This window comes from Halictus rubicundus, chromosome 4 (assembly GCF_050948215.1).
Source record: "Halictus rubicundus isolate RS-2024b chromosome 4, iyHalRubi1_principal, whole genome shotgun sequence".
Taxonomy (NCBI): Eukaryota; Metazoa; Arthropoda; class Insecta; order Hymenoptera; family Halictidae; genus Halictus; species Halictus rubicundus.
Window position 1 is genome coordinate 7,082,208 of NC_135152.1, and position 20,038 is coordinate 7,102,245.

The 20,038-nt window shown below is 43.2% G+C and overlaps 1 protein-coding gene across 5 annotated transcripts in view; it reads left to right on the top strand.

Annotated features, from left to right (window-relative positions):
- Nucleotides 1–20,038, top strand: part of LOC143353286 (insulin-like growth factor 2 mRNA-binding protein 1) — an 82,022-nt gene extending 61,984 nt beyond the window's left edge. For 3 of the 5 annotated variants that reach the window (XM_076786483.1, XM_076786485.1, XM_076786484.1), the window contains exon 7: nt 81–20,038. In XM_076786483.1, the coding sequence (XP_076642598.1) occupies nt 81–290 (210 nt within the window). In that variant the 3' untranslated portion in view covers nt 291–20,038. The remainder of the gene's footprint in view (nt 1–80) is intronic. The other 2 variants (XR_013082105.1, XR_013082104.1) reach the window with 2 other exon arrangements.

Genomic DNA, 20,038 nt, shown 5'->3' on the forward strand with positions numbered 1-20,038 from the left:
ATGACCGATGCGGCAGTTGATGAATCAGCTCATCGATTAATTAATCAGTGAAACTAATCTAGATTTTCACGAATTCACAGTCGGCACAGAGAAGAATCCGCTCGATGGTCCTTCAACCCGGTGCATCTGGAGCAGGTGCAGGCTCTCGCGCTGGTCGTGGTAGCAGCCAGGAGGGTGGACCTCGTGCCCGAAGAGACGGCAGTGCTACGTCTCAGCAAGGTGGCGCGACAACGACGCAACAACAATCAAGCTTATCGCCATCCAGCCAGCAACAACCACAAAATCAGTAACGTCATTGAAACATTACCTGACGCCAACCAACGCTTCACAGAATCCGTTTTATTCGCCGGGGTGGCCTCGTCGCTTTGACATTCTCTCGTCTACGAGAGGCTGCGTGCCACAACCTTCTTCTCGCGGGGCACGTAACCTTCGAGATTACTCGCAGAGCGGCCGAGCGATGCGCGAAGTGCATCCGTGGGTCACAAGCGAGACCTTTCCATCGATATGTCAAACTGCCACGATCGCGTGGCTACAATTGAGTAGCCGATACAATTCAAAATCAACCGTTTGACTCGGAGACGAACTGAACGGACACAGAGGGTTACGATCGGATGGCGTTTCCTTCGGTCTTTTTTTTTTTTTGTTTGTTTTTCATTTCTTGTTGATATTTTCTTTTCGTTTACATTTTTAATCGAGCCTCGATATTTTCTCGAGTAAAACGTCATCGTGTCAAATCAACCATATACTCCATCTGCATTGTAAATTTACCAGAGGGGAACGACCGAATGTTTTTCATTGCTCGCTGATCATCGCCATCGATCGCCGCGACCCTCCGAGTCCGATCAGTTCATCTCTGAATCAAACGGTTGATTTTGAATTGCATCGGCTACTGAAAACGTGAGTAAACGCGACGCGCGAGCACCGTGTGTGAAGAACCAAATGGTGGAAGCGCATTTCTCTTCTCGGAGAAAGAAAAAATGTTACGCGCGAGACGATGTGAGAGATGACAACACGAGTTCGTTCCCTGCCGCCGCGCATCCTTTTTTTTTTGTGCAGGCTTTGATATCGTTCAAATTGAATTCTGTAGCCTGAGACGAGACGCGATCATACGATTTACCAGCACAAGATACACAGAGACAAACAGGTCCGCAGACAGCTCTCTCTCACCTCATCTGCGCGCGCGACACGTGCGTTTCGTCGCGAGTTCGCTCGAATCGAAGTCGAAGCGACGGGTGACACTCGAACGAATCGATTTCGCAGCGTTAACGAAACCACCTCGTCGATGAAACCGGATCTATAGAATACGATGATAAGAAAAAAAAAAAACAAAGCATACACAACCTTATTACCTCATTCATTAACGGTTAAAGATTTAACTAATGATAATGAAAAGCGAAACGAGAGAATGGATAAAGAAAACCAACTAATCTAATGAAAAAAAAAGAAGAAGAAGAAGATTAAAGAAGTCTACCTAATATTAAAGTTATAATAATATACAGAGAAAGAGAGAAAGGGAGGGAAAGGAAAGATAAAGTAACGATTACACATTACGTTATACATGTTACTGCTACTGCTAATAAAACTACTTACTATTAACTACTTACATTCTGCCGAGTACAATGTGGCGAACATGAGTCGCGTCGTTTCCGGTACTAATTGGTGTCCGTGCGTTCGCGCGGCCATTAGCTGTCGCGGCGACACGGGTTCATCTCGCGATCTTGCACCATCAAGGAAAGACAGTTTTTTTCTCTATTTTTGTTTGCTTGTACAAGCACAAAAAGGGGGAAACGAGTACTGTCCTAGGTACAGGTTTTTTCATACAACAGAAACTCCGAGAAAAACACAGGACTCTTTAATTAAGAATATCGAGAAAGAATGCGAACGAAAACGGTCTACAGTTTTTTTAGACGTAAGCCAACAAAGTTTTCGAAGCAGACACTCTTCAGCCCCCCCCCCCCCAAAAGGGGCGCTCGTCCACGCGCCCCTCTTGCGCCTTTATAATACCAAAGAAGCGATTATGAGTTCTTTTCGTATTAGTGAAGTGAAAAACGCGCGATGGGCGGCGTCGCACGCCGCGCCAAACTCGCCTCAAGTTCCTTGTAAGAGCCAACATAGCGCGAGGGGGATGGCGGTATCGGGGACGTGTTACAAGTCCACGGGGAATCGACGAGTGGGTTATTGACGTCGGACACACGACAGTACGATTATATATGAAACGGAAGCGAATTCTCGTACGGCTTCGTGATCCATTTTATTTCTTCTTCCAAATACAATCTCGATCGCTTTCCCTTTTCAGCCAAAGCGACCCAATGACGTGTCCCTGTTCGTCTGTCTGTCTGTCTTTCTTTGTTCCTCACTCTTTCATCCGTTCAGGGTGGTCTTCTTGTTCTTCGTCATTCCATATGAAAGATCGAAGTGGGATGGATCGCGAAGCCGTACGAGAATTCGGCGAGTGCTACAAGAGGGTACATGCACGCGAAACGGGCGCACCGCTACACGTTTTTCGTGCTACGAGAAGGACGTTCGAGAGAGAATGAAAAAGCGACCATTCAGGGCGTAAACACCCTCGAGGAAATAGTAGCAAGAAGTCGCGAGCGAAGACACGGGGGTCAGAAGATGTATTAAAGACGTGGGAAATGGATTATAAAAGCGAAGCGACGAAACTGTGTCAGGGATTTTTACGTTGCGCCATGGGATGCGATTACTAAATACCCGGGGAAGTTTTGTCGCTTGCTTCTATAATCATTATTATCATGGATGTAATAGTGTGTGAGTGTGCGTGTGTTGAATAATACTATTAATTGATAAGCGATTAATTTACTGATTAGGCATATATAGACGGACAAAAGAAAGCGCGAAATTTAGGCTTATCGAAGAAACGAAAAAGAAAGATTCTTGGATCTCGCAGGGAACCTTATGTCATGCATTAGACGGTCATCGGTCGCGGTTACTCGCGGCGTATCCTATCTTGGCATCCAAGGGGATCATGCTCGGGTGCACAACGGGTCATGCTCGGCTCCGTGACACGGTGAATCATTTGATTCCAAAGGTTGCAAGTTTTCGGGCTTAACTCGAGGTTGTACCATTTCCGGTCCTCGGGTTGAACGGAGGCCCGGCCCGTCGTCGCAATGCATGGCATTCGGTATACGTTTAACTCAAAAATAGAGGTGTTCGAGAAATGAGTGTGACGACGGATTTGTTCAATCCCCTTTCGTAAGAGGAACGTGTAGGATAGAAGAACGAGAGAGGATTCACGCGTAAAATTTCCGTTAGCCGAGAAGAAGAGACTGAGAAAAAAGGTACCGGAAGGTTAAGGAAGTGACGTTTCGCGTGATGTCCGAAAGTTGAACCGCACCGTTGGCCACACCGTCGACAGAGGTGATGTACAGGGGAAAATAAATATTTTCGCTGCTTATCACAGACGAGCGCCGAAAGAGCGGAACGTTCGAATGACCAGACGGGACTTCGGAACGGAACGGAATGGACAGGAAGAGAAATAACATCACAAGAACACGGAGAAGCTACATGCGAGAAACGCGGATAGGAATATGATAAAGAACAAGCAAGCAAAGGATGGATCGTGGCTTGGTACTCGATCTTAGACGCTGAATTTATTTTTGATACATTGTTGGCGAGATCCAACCGAATCTTTCTTATTCAATTTTTTTGTTAAATGTTTTATAATGACTTTTCGTTTAACATATCGTTCTCTTCTTTTTTTTTCCTTCTCGCCTCGCTTTCGATACCGTTGATGTTCGTTATGTGTTATATACTAACTCGATGAATTTTAACGTTGTCGACAGCAAGGTGAGAAGGATGGAAGGCGGGTATAGTGGGGGGGGGGGGGGAGAAAAAAGAGAGAACGATGTTTTTAAATAGAGATAAGAGAGACGAAGAGGAGAACGAGGAGGAGGAGTTGGAGAAGGAAAGAGAAGAAGCGAAGCGAAGTGTTTTTCGTAAAAAAATATGAGAAAAAGAGATGAAAAGTGAAACATAAAAAGAGGAGGGAGGGAGAGAGAGATGAAGATTTAAAAGTGGATGAGACGGCGCGCAGCTTTTTGCGCTGTGCGAGTCTGTTGCTCGTCACAGGGGGGAATAAAGGAGATTTTAGTCGGATAAATTGTATAATATATTTAATATATTTGGAGAAAACGGCGGCGCCTGGTTCGCTCGGCGGGGATGCGTCATCTTTGACGGCGAGCGACAGGACGATCGGGCTCGCAGTTTTATGCGACACGATTTTTTTTCCTTTCTCGTCCTGTGTCGCTGCCTGAAAAGCCTTCCCCGCCCGCAGCCTCACGCCACCGTGTTTATTTATCAAGCGTAAATATTTAATGAAAGAGGAAAAAAAAAGGAACGAAACCTAAAGGAAAGGAATAAAATAATGACAATTTATAGAAAAGGAAAACAATACGAAGAAACGATGAAAGTGCCAAGAAACAAACACACAGTAACGCACACAGCAACGTCAGAAGACCAAGCAGAACAAAAACCCTATTCATAGAAAACAAGAAAACACTGCAAGAGTAAAGTTAAACAATTAAGAAGAAACAAAAGAACAGGAAAATAAAGATAACACGGAAGGGAACATCTGCCACTATCATTGTCACCGTTACCAACAACAACAAAAATAGAAGAACAGATTTGTTTTAATCATACAAACGGAAAGAAAAAGACAAAAAAAAACACCAAAAATCATTTACGCTATTTCGAGATCACTTGACGCTCCTTTTTCCTGAAACGATGCACACGTGAATATTCGTTTTGCAATCGAATCGTTTATTTCGGCCGAAACCAGTCAAAATTGCTCGGTGAGAAAAGTCAGAGAGCACAAAGGAAATTCAGCAGACGTAGAGAAAGAGAGAGAATGAGAGAAAGCACGACGCAAGTACGAGACAACACAAAATCGCTCTTTTCAGCAGAATGTATCGTTGTCCGCGAGCTAAAACAGACTTCGTACCGACAACGAGAAACAATCGCCCCACCCCTTTTTTCGGAATTATCTCTTTTTTGGTGGAAAGAAAACATGTACGTACGAAGAAACGAGAAAACGAGAAAAAATATGAAAAAGAAACGAAAGTTCGCAATCCCGTAATCTGCCCCGCGATGTGTGTGTATGTGTGTATGTGTGAGAGAGAGAAAGAGAGAGAACACATTATACACTTTTCGCTGGTTCATCGATCTTTGATTGATTATTTTCGTTGGCGCAACAATTTTCGAACCGACACTTCATACGGAACCGGAGAAATGGAAAACAATTCGAAGATATATTCGGGGAGTTTGTAGCGTAGAACGAAGAGAAACTCAAAGACACACCCTCAAAGACTTCATTGCTCGCTCACACTTCTTGCACCCCTATTCACAAAAGGAGGATGACGAAGGAAAATTTCTGATACGAATTCGGGAAAACTAAACGCATACGGTTAACAACAACAACAACAACAACAAGGAGAACAGCCGAAACCTCTGTCTACACGGAAGAGAAAGCACAGCCGTCGTGACAAATACGAAAACAGGAAAAAATAAAAAACTACTTTTTTCGGACGATTCCTCAAGCACAGCACTTCTAACGCCAAATAAGGAAGGGTAGAGAGAGAGAGAGAAAGAGAGAGAGAGAAGGATGAAAAGATTACGTCTGATTTTGAAGCGGAACGAGGGGCAAGAAGCACCCTCGGTCTCGAAGAATGTACAAATCAAAGTAACAAAGAGAAGAGAAAAAATAAAAGATTGAGGAAAAATGATGATCTAAGTAGAAATTATTAATATAATAATGAATAACTTAATTGAAGAGAGAAAACGAAGATTTTTAACGTTATAAATTATTATGCGCGTGAATTAAGATGAGACGGGGAGGGAGTAACTTAAACTACTTGGGTAAGGAAAACAAAATACCAACAAACAAATGTACAAAATCGATTTATCGCTAAATCTAAATGTTAGTATTCTAGAATATTTTACCGAGGAAAAGGAAATCGTGCTTATCGATTTAGAATTGAGGAAATTAAAGAGTAAGAGCTCGGGGCTTAAGTTAAGAATAAGCACAAAAATATATCCGGCGAAACGAGGAGATGAGTTTATAAAACGAGAAAAAAAAACTGAAAAGATCGTATTGAGCATTTTCTAAAAAAGAAAAACGCCAAAAAAAAGTACACAAAACAAAACAAAAAGGTAAACTAAATTTAATCATTGAAGACCAGAGTATTACAAATTTTCTGACGAAGGAGGAGAACAGACACAAATATCTTTTTTATCGGAAGCTTGAAACCGTGCTGAACGTGTTGAATTCGATCGTATGCGAGCCTCTCGACGAGCATGCGACCGAGCATGCGACGAGAGAAACGAGGGGGGTGAAAGAAACATAAAGGGAAAGCTTCTTTCTTTTCCTACGAACGTCCAGAATATCGTCAACGTATCTCCGACGACTGTTGTTAAAACTTTTATCGACCTTTTTAACATGTTCTTACTACGTAGAATAACGCGATCTTTTTTACGGTTTTTTACGATATCCATTTTTCTCAAGGACACGCGCTTGGATCCGCGATGGAGAGGCGAGATTCACAGCTACACCACACGGCCGACGAAACAAGGAAGCAAAACAAAAAAGAAAAAGAAACGGGGGACAAATACAAAAATCATCGTTCATAGAAGAAACCGGCTCGACGACGATGGACGGGACGAAGAGCCGAGTGACCGTCGTTCTCTCGATCCAGGAAAACCACGCAAGCACAAACGAATTTCGCCGAGCGCGAAAGAGAAGAACGCGTCTAACGCGTAACAGCTACGCGATTCGCGGCAACACTTCCGATGGGTGAACACCGCACAGAGAGAGGGTGTATACAAGCAAACACGATCATTGGTCGCCTCGCAACACGGCCAGCCAGCCAGGAGAACAAAAGTGAAAAATAAAAAGAAAGCAGGATCTTCCATTTCCGCGCACACGACTGTAGACGATTCAGTCGAAGAGACATCTCTCATAGTTCGATCAGCAAATTCGCTCGACGTAAACGAACATTTGAACGGAAAAACACTCGTGCCGCGCGTACACGTTACGCTCTCGACGAAGGCAAAAATCTACATACGAAATTTCGGCCCTCTTTCCCTGACAATCTTGAGAAACGAATCAAAAAAACAAAATTTCATCGACCGATAGAGATCGTCGGGTTCGATCGCACGTTGGACCAGTCACCGATCGAACAACATTTATACCGATTGCTGTTTCGCGATCTTCAACAGTAAAGAGGAGACAGATCGATAGAGACGAAAATCATCACCGCTGCTGAAGAATCTTCCCAGCTTCGCTTTCTACGGATGCATTCACCGTCGTCGATGTCTACGCGAAACGATTGGTACCCACTCGATTCAACAATAATCGTGGTATTGATACGCATCGGGCAAGACACAGCAATCAGTAAACATCCATTCTCTTTATGGGCACTGTTCGAAACTGTCTTCGTTACGCACCACTCTCGGCCATCTTGAATCGGTCCAGGATGGTTCTGTTACACCGATGTCAGTTGACGTACCATAAACGTAGAAACACGGAGGATCGCGATCACGCGAATATATATAAATATAAATATAGTTGCGCCAAATAATGGCATTTGGATCGTTTCACGTGCAACTTAACAATAGAAGAAACGACGAATTATACGAAGAAAAAAAAAAGAGAAAAGGAAACGGTCACGGGAGTGGCAGATCGGTGTCCTCCACCCCTTTGGCCAGCGACCATTCAAGCAGGTTAAACATAGCACTTCTTACTCATTTCTTTATAAATATAGTGATAAACGACTAGTAAATAGTGGTAAGGGATAATAATTATTATCGGACACACGACTTGAACACTAATTGCGTTGCGCGCGTACACGCGGCGCCGCGGCGATTACTATTTTTGTCGTCCGCGGAGATGTACAAGGGGAGGGTCGCACGGATTTTTTCAAGAGCAGGAAAGAGGGATGGAAGCGCCTCCGCCGCCGCCGAGGCCCGAAATAATGCGCCGCGCCGGGAAACCAATCCCGAATGATGGATTATTTCGGGCTTAAGCGGCAGCAGGATTTTTTCTTAGGATCGCGATAAAACCGCCGACGACGTGTGAGGAGGAATACCCCCGGGGTCCAGACACCGTTCGTTTCAGGGCGTTGTTCGCGATCGAGATTGCGAGAAGACCGGCGTCTGTCGATCGACCGGTATCGAGCGACACCGATACGCGAAATCGCTCGCAGTGCCGAGCATCGGTGGAAACGAGCGAGCAAGGCGAAACTCGTCCGGACTCGTCCCGAGGATTTTGTTGTCTCTCGATTGTCTTCGAGGCTCCTCCGCGGGACGAGCCGAGGTGGCGTTGTCGATCGGGCAATCGAGTCTGGATCGCGAGAAGGGTTCCGAACGGTGTCGACGGTGGCGGTAAACGAGGGCCTTATTGTATACAGTTGGGCATTGTTAATGTGACAGGTTCAAGTGATATCGCTAAACAGATAATATATCGGATAAGCTTAGGCGTGTTGTGTCAGTGGAGACGTTAAGGTTGACGAAGAGGGGATGCAAGATGAAGGGATGAACGTGTGTGTGTGTGTGTGTCTGCAACTGTACGAACGAGCGAACGAATGATCGAGCGAATCAGACGTGGATGGAGGTGTCCGTGATACGCGAAACGGATTGGTAAACGAAACATAATCTAATCGTTAGATGATCTAAGCAGAGTTCGCCGGTTGGAGGGTGTGCGTTCGTGTGAATGAGAGGGAGAGAAAGAGAAGGATGGCTTTAAAACAGAGCTACGGAGTGAGACGCGTTTTGACGGAGTCTTAATATATTATCTATTATTATCCTATTGTTGCCAATAATGGGCATTATGAGAAAACCGCGCGGGTATCTAACTTATTCTCTACACTGCATTTACATTTACCGCCCCTTCCCTAGATCCCCTAGTTCCCCCTCCCCTCCCCGCCCTCCCGAGAAACCCCATTTCCCAGATCCCACGAGAAAGAACCTTGTATGCATATAGTGAACACTTATATACATTATACACTTGTTGTAAATAGAGATATATATATATGTATGTGTATATATATATATGTATATATATATATGTACATATGTGTATATATAAGGTATATATATATATAAATATATATATATATATATATATATAATTTGTAAAGCTACACACAATATCGGAAATATGGGACAATGACACCTCACAACAAATAGAAGTAGTATATATATATATAATAATGAGAGTAATAATAACCGAACATGCAAAGGAAACGAATCCGTGGTGAACAAGAGATCCATTGGCCGCCATTGCGTGGCTGAAAAAGCGAATGACGAAGACAGGAGTCTTTCTTGTTTCGGTATGTCGACCGTCATGCACGAGCCGCGACCTTCGACCTTCGTCCGTTGGTCCGTCGCCTCGACGAGACTGAAGGGAAATGAGCCGTGTCCGGCACGTATCAACGCCGGGCGTCGTCGCTTGTCGTCATTGCTACCACCTCATAGAGGTCACCTTGGAACGCTTGCAATGGGAAAATTATTCGCAACACCCAACACTTCAAACAGAACAAACACCAAGCTTGCATACGTTCCGCCGACAACGTACCGACAACGACAGATACAAACAACAGTCGAGGATCCAACGAAACTAAGCGTTGTCACCCATAAGAGACGCAACAGATGACGTGCACACAGGAAACAATCAGAGAACCATAGACATCATTAATACATAGGGATTCAGAAATATGATGTCCCACAGTTATGGGGACAGTCCTTGGTGTTCTGTCGTGTCAGTGTACATTTTTCGACGACCGGAGAGCGAAATGAACGATGATGATGATGATGAAGACGGTTGGTTGGCGAGATCAGCGGTGCCAGAATCTGAAGTAGCAATTTCCATGGCTTTTTCCGGTCAGTTCAAAAAGAATTTGTAACACCCTAACGAGCACAGCATGTTCACGTTGATCGACACAGATCCATACGACGACAGAGAGAAGGAGACACGTTCGATCTTTGCTTTGTTTTGTTCTGCCAATTCGGGACAGTTCGGACTCAAGATCGACTTTTCGTTCATTCGCTATAACTCGTAAGTTGTGTACACACGCGCGTACCAGTGTTACAGACAGCCGACCGCGTTCTCCTTGCCGCGGACAGAAAGGACAGCCGGAGCAGGGGAAAAGGAAACAGGAGAATAAACAGGGACGAGAAAGAAAATTTGAAAAAAGAAACGATGCTGCAAGGCACACCAAAAAAAGAGGGGGGAGGGGGGATAGAAGGAAACACACAGAAAATCTCGAGAAAGAGGGTTTATACACGTGTATAGTTGGCGCGTTTTTCTTTTTAGCCTTTTTAATTATCCCTCGGAACGGTTTTAAACGGAACCATTTCGGCGGCCACGCGAAACGCAAGATCCGTTACGACATCTTTCTTTTTGACAGAGGAAATAAGCATCGTTGGCTGACAGTGTCATAAAAAGCTCGGCTATTCCGGTTCTCCTTTTTTCTTTTTTGTTTTAAATGATAATTTACTAACAATAATACATAGCAATAGTCGATCGTTAAGATTCATTCGTTTTGCGTTCCTTTGTTGGCGCGATCTATTTGCCTCTTTTTTTTTTTTTTTTTTTAATTCTACAGATATTTTATACATGTTCATCGTTTTCCTGTTCGGTTTACACGTTTGTTCCCTCGACACGATATAATAACCACGTTCGCGAATGTCGTTCTGTTAACCGGTTCGCCGATTCAATCTCTTCTTTTTTTTTTTTTTTGGTCTTTCCATAGATTTTTCTGCCGAACACGTGCACACAGACGTGGAACGTACACTGTTGCACGCTTGGTTACACGCACACAAGATAGGGCGCCAGGTACACGGTTTTAGAGAAACAGTCGGATCGGAAACGATCGGAGGAACAATTGATTTTTCAATTCTCGTGCGTGCACACGTGGGGGAAGACATGCAGCTGCCGATCGTGTTTCGTTCATTCTTTTTCTCGCGAGAGATCGCGGGGGTGATCGGAAGCGAGAAGAGTCGAAACGATCGTGGTCGAGAGAAATATTCAGTGGAGGAATTCGTCGCGAAGGAAACATCGGAGACACCGGATGACCACGGGGACCATTTTGTATCTACCTACTCGCGAGAGAGACCATCATTCTTAAGACTGCTTTAGACTGCTCGGCAAAGCAGAGCATAGACCAAATTCTAAAACAATGAAACGAGCAGGTTACCGTCTTCACGATCGACATCGAATCGAGACTCGTGTGGGTTGTTCAGGGACTCTTCGGGCTCGATGTATTCTCGATCGAAACCGTAACCGATCACGCACCGCGGAGAAGCATACGGAAACACGGTTGGCCTGTCCCGCGTGGCAGATTGGAATCGTTGAAGAAAGAACAGAGCAGACCGGGCCTATCGATCTTCTCGCCGGAAGTCACGGCGCAGAGCAACGCTCCCCGGAAACACGTGTGATTTTCCTCTGCTCCCGAAACAGAATGGAGAAACGAATTACTTTCGTTTCTCTTCGTTCCTTGCTTTCTTTTTGTTTTCTTGGGTGGGGAGGAAAATGGATTTTGGGAAGAGATAGGAGGGGAGGAAAAGGAAGAGTCACTCCCGAGAGAACGGTGCCGCAGAACAGTGAGAAAGAGAGAAACATGGAAGAGTGTGCTGTAACGAACGGGCAACGCGCACACACGATCGAACGAGAATTCTATATTAGGGTAGGAAGCAGAGAACGCTATACACCGGAATCATCCGATCCGAATTGTCGGAGAGTGGGACGGCTTTCGTTTTTTTTCCGATGGATGTGTATGTACATTGTATACGTTTTTAGGGCATAGACGAAGAGAGCAACGGGGATGGAAGAGAAACAGACGAGAGGACACGAGTAATCAAGGGAGATCCGGGTACGACCCTGTGCACAGCGCCTGGGCGACCTTTAAGCAGACCGCTGAACCCAACTACTTCATTCAACCGCGATGCATTTCACACATGAGACGCAGAAGAGAAAGAGAGAGAGAGAGGGGGGAAGAGAAGACAATGGGAAAACGAAAATGTATCCTATTTACGCGCATACTTGCAACACACACACGCATACTATATTATACATACGTTATATATAAATATAGAGATCTAGTGATGTACGTAAACATTATTATACGCACGCCGATCGATGGTATGGGATTTATAATCGAGGGAGTGTTAGAGAAGAAGAGTTAAAGCGAGGGGTGGGGGGGGGGGGGGAAGAGAAGAAGGTTGGAATGTAACGTTAAGGAACAGGTGAGAGCAGAGAGGGGGGTTGATGGATGAAGAAGACAGAGAGTGGGTCACCGAGAGAGAAAGAGAGAGAGAGAGAGAGGAGAGATATATAGTGGGAGATCCATGTTTGTAAAAGATGGTTGTATGCATATAATGAACCCGAATCATTCATTATGGGAAACCGATCACAATGGGAAATAGAAACGGCACGACGCCGTTCTTTTTTTTTTGCGCGCACGTGAAAACCACTCGCAAATTTTTGCTGTCAGGACGAAACCAGAAAAAAATAACGCGAAGGTGTACGATTCTACAAACACGATCATTCGCTGGTGATCGAGCGGTGGACAACGGTCCTTCCGGGACACGCAAAGAGAAAAAAAAAAACGAACTAAAGACACACAATTAACGTCGATGATGATAATAAATAAAAAAATAATAATGCTTAAACAAAAAGAAGAGAAAATATGAAAGAGATATTTACAAGCGAAAAAGTTGTTACCTGGATGATAACAGATGCTTGAATGGAAACAACACTCTATTTCTTGATTAAAATAATAAATAATATAGAGGTTGCGCATTGCCGACGGAGACAGCCTCCGCGCTTGCATTTGCTTCGCACTCGCTACGTTGGGTATAATGATTTTTTTTTTGTTTTAATTTTTGCGCTAGCGCGGGACACGCAAACCTTCGTCACGACCGTTCCGAATTTGATACATGAATACATATATGAATATGTACGTGTATATTATGTACGTGAATGTTTAAACATCGATGTTCCATCACTGACCGGACGGCAAACGGCGACACCAGAAAGGATAAAAATCGTGAGAAAAGACGAAAAAAAAAGAAAGAAAGAAAGTAGATGAAGAAGAAGAAGAAGAAGTGAAATATGGAGGCTGACCGGACGAGCCGTGACGAAGGCGAAACGCCCCTCCGACGATTACGATAATTTCACCGTAATTAATTCATTTTTTGTCTACTTTAGTTTACTTTTAATTGCTACTATTCTACTATAAAGGAAAAAACCTTCTAACTATATAATCACTTACCACTATCGAATACTTTACTATTTACTACTATACTATTACTACTACTACACTACTATTACTACTATCTATTACTACTATTACCGCTATATATTCTTTTGTGTCTTCGATGATTTGATGATGATGAAAATGATTTATTTTTTTTTTCTTGCTACATTCGTGAATTCCGTGGACAAGATGGCATAAACGACGAAAAAGGGATTTAAACACAAACAAAAACACATACACACACATATACACACACGTAGATAGACAGAGAGAGGGAGAGAGAGAGGGAAAGCTCGTTCTTTTTTTCTTGGCCCGAGGAACTCTCAAATTTCCAGTGCTGTCTACCAGCGTAATATTAAAAAAAACGTTTCTCCTCTTTTTATCTTATTTTTCCTATTAATTTTGCTTTCTTTTTTAGTTAAATTCCACAAGTGTTTTTCTTTGCAACACTCCCGCACGATACCGTCGAGACCCAAGTGTGTTTTTCTTATTCTTTTCTTTTTTTAATTTTTTTTTTGTTCGAATATCCGAAAAACGGGAAGGGATAGGTGTAACGTGGTGGAAATGGATCTATAATATATAAAAGTTAACAACAATCGTGTAACAGCATCGGTGACAAATAATCGAGCACGGTTAACGGAAATTTTTCGGTAAGAAGAAAGAAAAAAAAATATGAGAAAAGGGGGAAAAAAGTATTGTACAAGATCAAGGACACAAGATTCACCTCCCGGTTTTCTACTCGCGAACTGATTTCTATGCATCGTTGCGTTTCCAGTTCTTTTCCTCAAGAATTTCGACATTGTTCTACGTTCTATCGAATTACTGTGTTATTATAGTCCTACCTTAGATTCATACATTTTTGCTCCCTCAAATTTCTTTCACTTCTTTTGCTGATTATCGTCTTTGGTAGAATCGATAAATTCTTCAGCCTGCACTCTCTTTTCTTTTTGCTTAAACAATTTATATGATTCGTGAACTTTTTTTCGGATTACATACAATACACACACACACACGCACACACACACGCGCGCGAGCATACACTCGGGTACACGCAACAGACAGACACACACACGAACACGGACTCACACGTGTAAACACGATTGTATAGCTATGGCGCATAAACATTTTTCGATCGAAAAAGAAAGAAAGAAAAATTCTATGGTGTTTTTAGTGGCTAATATTTAAAGTTTAAAGTACATAACTATATGGATAATCATTAAGTACAGAAAACATAGAGGTTAAAGTACATAGGCATGTAAGGCAGTGAAAAAAAAAAAAAATATGAAAAACTACATTTAGCGGGTCGCTTCCCTCCAGACGCTAAATTTTCTGCTTTCGAAAAAAGGTTCTCGTGTCGGCATCGCATTTTCTCTGTTTGACCGTGAGAAAAAACGTTCGTCCAGGAATATTTTTCGGAATTTTTCGGCAAAATTGTTCGACGGAATGTATCGAAGTGTTTTCGGGTTAGTAGAGAGATTTGTAAAATTGTCAAAAGACTTGTCAAAAAGAAAACTGCACGACTGTGTTTCTCGTTTCTCATCTGGAGGGAGAGCAGCCCGCTAAGAAAACGCGTTTGGTTTATAAAATTAGTAGGTGAACGTGAGGAATTGCCCTGTATCATTTGAACGAAAACGAAAGTGGAAAGCAGCCGATTGATCACGAAAAAATCTTTAAGACTCCGAATGGAATACAGAACGAGAGATAGAGAGAGAGACACAGATAGAGAGGGGAGGGGGTGATATAAGAACAAGCAGAAATGCAAGAAGAAACGTACGAGAGGAGGGAACAGTGATGATAAACGGAAAAAATAGAAATTGATCGAATGAAGAAGAACGGAAGAGCAGAGCCGTGCGTGTAAACGGAATAGGTGAAAAAGTGGATGGTGAACAAGGAACATTGAATCTTTTTATATTTCATGTGCACATTGTCAACATCTTCTTCCGAACAAATAAGTCCGTCAGCAAACATACAGCACCCCTTGCATACGTGTACACGTATTCTGAATAGAAAATATATATAGATGTTATATATATATATACATATATATATTTATATATACACAATTTACACACGCGAACGTAAGTAGAAAGAACCGTCGCGCATGCAAGAACAAAAAGAAAAAAAAACAAAACGGGAAACAATGCATGATGTGAACCTGAAGGAATCAAGAGGTAAAAAGAAAGAAGACGAAGGAAAAAGAAAAAAAAAAAGAGACCGATTCTCTCCGCCTGTAATAAGCGTTTAAGAGTGTTATTAAACGAAACCAGATTTACCATAGAAAGCTATATTATATATAGATATTATATATATCTACACCGTAATAATATGTCATATATATTTTGTCAATTTTTTCTTTGTTTTATTTTTTAAACCGACGAAACAATATCGCAGAAGAGAGGAAAAAAAGAGATAAAATAGAGATAAAGCGAGAAAAAGGGAGAATAAATTAGAGGTCACGCGAGAAGGGAGATAGAACGACAGAAAGAACTATGGAAGCGAAGAGGAATAATATTACTACTGCTACTACTACTACTAATATTATTAATAATAATAATAATAATAATAATAATAGAATACGAGATAACATATTATAATAATATGGAAACCTGATGGCATTTAAACGTACCTATTATTAAAATAAACATACGCTAAGGATTTTAACAGGCGAACGTAATTCCGTAGAGTGTCCAGAGAGAACGCGAAAGAACAGTCTTTCTCCAATCTTTTTCTCCGCCTTTTTTTCTTTTCTTTTCTATTTTTTTTTTTTTTTTTTTTTTTTTTTGTAAATGCCGCTGTTGAACGATATACGCAGTACATTTTTTTTCCTGTAAACATAATCTACAACGTGCCGCCGCATCGACAAAAGCGTGTGACATATTGATACAAATCATAAGTGCAATAGTTGTTACAATAGACCACGGGAATTTTGTTTTTTAAAAGGGCGTCGCCGCGACGGCGGGTCCCGGCGTCACAGTAATTCGACGCAGCTTACACACACACACCCCGCGTCGTCGTCCTCCTCCACCCACACCCCTAAAACCGTTTTTATACCCCCCGCGTTCAGTCTCGCGATCGTTCTCTCGCATCGGGTCGAGGTCGAACCGAACCGAACCGAACCGATGATGTGTTTTCGTCATCGGGATCGTTCGTCGGAACAACCCCGCGTTGTGTTTCATTTTTCTACTTTTCTAACCGAGAGACGCGAGAAACGAGCCGGACTCGAAACCGGAACACGGCCTTAACGATCAGCGCGCAAACCCGAGGACGACGACGCCGCCGCCGCCGCCGCCGCCCAACGGCCGCCGACCGTCGCGACGCGTCCCCACACAAGACTACCTCGCAAATTTCAAAGCTGCAAGGCTAAACAGATACACCGTACCTCAATTTTTACACGCATTATTAGAGCGAAGAATCTATCCCGTAACTGGGAAACGGAAATGAATCGTTTCTCGAAAGCGATACCACCAGGGATACGGTAGGATAGAGAGAGTGGGAGTGAGAGAGAGAGAGAGAGAGAGAGAGAGAGAGAGAGAGAGTGAGAGTGAGTGAGGGAAGATCGATGGAAGTAGAAACGATGAACCACGTTTCGATTGTCGGAATTCTTCTTTTTCTTTTGTTTGGTTTTCTTAAACGCGTTTCGAATGTACAGGGTGTAACGCAAGTACGAGTAGATCTAGCATTTAATCATATATGTTGTGAAATGCTGTGATACAATAATATACCACTACGATAATTACGAACTTTCTTTTTTCTAAACTCAAGGCTAGAGAGTAAAAAGAGACACTTACAGAAACCTGTTGAATCATTTTTAATTATCATATCACAGCATTTCGCAAACAGCTGCATTGTTAAGACTCGCAGACAAGCTTTGAATCGAACATGTACTCACACGAACTTCTTGTCTCTTTTCTTTTTATTATACCCTGTATAATATCATCGCACATCAATCGTGTGCACTCTTTCAGTGAACACGCAAATTTTCTTTTTTTTTCGAAATCTATCGAAACCGTTCGATCGAAATCGACAGCAGAACCACCGGGGTGGGGGGGGGTGGGGGGCACGCACCGTTGTTCCCATTTCCATCTGCAAAACTGTTCTCTCGTTTTGGTGGTCGCTGTCGATCGATCGGTCCCCGTTAATAATTTTCCTCCTTCCGATTCGAACTCGGTTTTGGTTTCGGTGATTTCGACGACGAGACGTGGATCTGCTCGACAAGCAACAATTAGACGGGTGGATTGCTGGTTAATGGAAAATGAAAGAAAAAAAAAAACAATAAAAGCAAGAAAGTTAGTAGCGAAACGAAAAACGAAGATGGAAGAACGTTTAACCGTAAGAGAATCGCAGATAATTGATCAAGCTGAGACCCCAAAACCCGCCCCATAAAGAAAACCACTCCCCTTTCATTACACAATAGGAAATAGTTGAACGTGAAAAATAGTGATGATAAAACAATTATTGAAATAGAATTATTGTGTTCGCGAGCTCTGTCAAGGGCAGAGTTGTCGCGTCGCGGCGATCGACGATCGATTTTTCCTAGTTGATCGCCCGCCAACGCGGTGACTCTCTCTTTCGGATGTATATAGTGTGAAGTAACCGGAATTCCTGATTTCTCAGAGATCGCCAGTTTCGCCGATCGGATCCGATCCGATTCGCTCTCCGCTCCGCTGTCGTATGTTTTCGCCATGAACAACCCGTAGATCGTAAGCGAACGCGAGAACCGAATGACGGCGTCTCGAAGACCACGCGACACTGAACACCGTGATAGGCGAACGAGAGAAAAACGCTATGTCGACGCCTCGGGAACGATGTCCAGGCTCTCGCGTGTCGGAAGATACTCGATACTCGGCGTCGACCGTCGAGATAGCGTTCCTCATCGTCTCCGAAACTTTTTAACCGATTAACGTCACTGCCAGACCCTGTAAATCCCGACAACAGCAATAAGTATTGCTTCGTGACCGTGTTCCCGTTGGTCTACCTGATGCGTAACGATGAATGCTAGATGCTGGACAGAGCAGTGATGTATGTACGTGTTACGAGCGAGAACAGTATAATATAAGCGTAAGTGATCGCCCAGAAAAACACAGACCGCCGGAGAGAAGGGGGTGCAGAGAAATCGTCGTTCTCTGGATACAGGCGAAGCGCTATAGAAGTCCATCTAGGGGAGCGGAAGCGGTCCGTGAGAAATCAAGAACGATGGTCGCCAGAGCCGATAACCTGTTATATATTTCGTCGTGCCGATTTCGCTCGAGAGTGACTCGAGAACAACGGCGGGAGAGAATCGGGGGAACGGCCATGTCCGCGGAGAATCACGCTCGGATTCCGAATCGACGAATTCTCCGGGTCCCACGATATACATACATACACACATACACACATACACACGCACACGTACACGCACATACACAGAACGTCGCGTTCGACGACGCTTTTCACCGGCCGTTCCGACAAACCTAAATTATTCGCTCCACTCTCCCTCCCGCCGTCGACAGAACTCTCCGGACAGATCTCGGGCTCGGCGAACGACGATTTGTTATTATACCGAAAATCTGTTAGTTTTTTGTCCTACATATTAGCGTTAAAATAGAATGGGAATAGTAGAAATGCCGTTGTGTTGTTTTTGTCTCTTTTTTTTTTTTGTAAAGATAAAGTCGAAGAGGAAGGAAAATCGACGAGAAAAGGTGAAAAATAAATAATGCAGGTGGTGATTATGATAAGTGTACGTGCAAAGAGTCAGAAGGAACGGTTATAAGAAAAACGAGAAAAATACACAGAGTGATGAAATCCAGTTGGAAAGGAAATTTCGATTCGCGCGCGAGCATAGGGAGAATTGTGAAAAACGTGAGAGAGAAAAAAAGAAAAAAAAAACAGTAACGGGGAAATAAAAATGATAAAGAAATACGAGAAATGAAAATGCGAAACGATACAGGTGAAAAATCGGGCGAGACGCGCCGATCCGCGAGCGTCTTTTTCAGAATTTTTGTAACGCTCACACGCCGTCCCTGCGTCCCTTTTTTCCTTTTCGGTGATTCGGGCGCGGACGAGGAGACGCGGCGAACCCTTTCGTTCCCGTTGTTTCCCGTCCCGCGCCCTCAAAATTTGTTTAACAAAACAATTGTGAAATTACATGAGGATAAGAAAACTGTTTCGGACCCGCCGTTAAGAGAGATTCTAAGAGAGATTTTTCGATGTATAACCGCTTCATTCCCTTCGTACCTCGGCAAAATTCGTCGGAAACTTTATTATTACTACTACTAATATTAATTATTAACTACTATTATTATGATAATTCTTACTATTAAGGTGAACACACACAAGGGGAACGAAGAGCGTGAAATAGACGCAGACCGGCGAGCGCGTGAGCGAGAGAGATGCACCGTGATCATCTAGCGAGCGACACTTGCTCGACGAGAACAATTCCTCACAAATTATAAATTAAAGCTGGTAAACGAAGAGAATGAGAAACGTAAATAAATGTAAAGTAATATTATAGAAAGGGAGAGCAGAGAGAAAGAGAGAGAGAGAGAGAGAGAGAAAGAGAGCGAAAGAGAGAGAGAGAGAGAGAGAGCGCGCGAGAAAGGGAGTATTTGTGAAAACGGGAAAAATAAAAAGAAAAGACGTGAAAACGAAAGCGAAACGCAGCGTGAAACCGAAGGAATTTTTATTAAAACTGTGTAACTCTAAAAAATAAAGAAGTCTATTTCGATGTAAGCGCGTTGGAACAAAAAAAAAAATAACGAAAAGAATGCTATTAAAGGAGAACAATTATA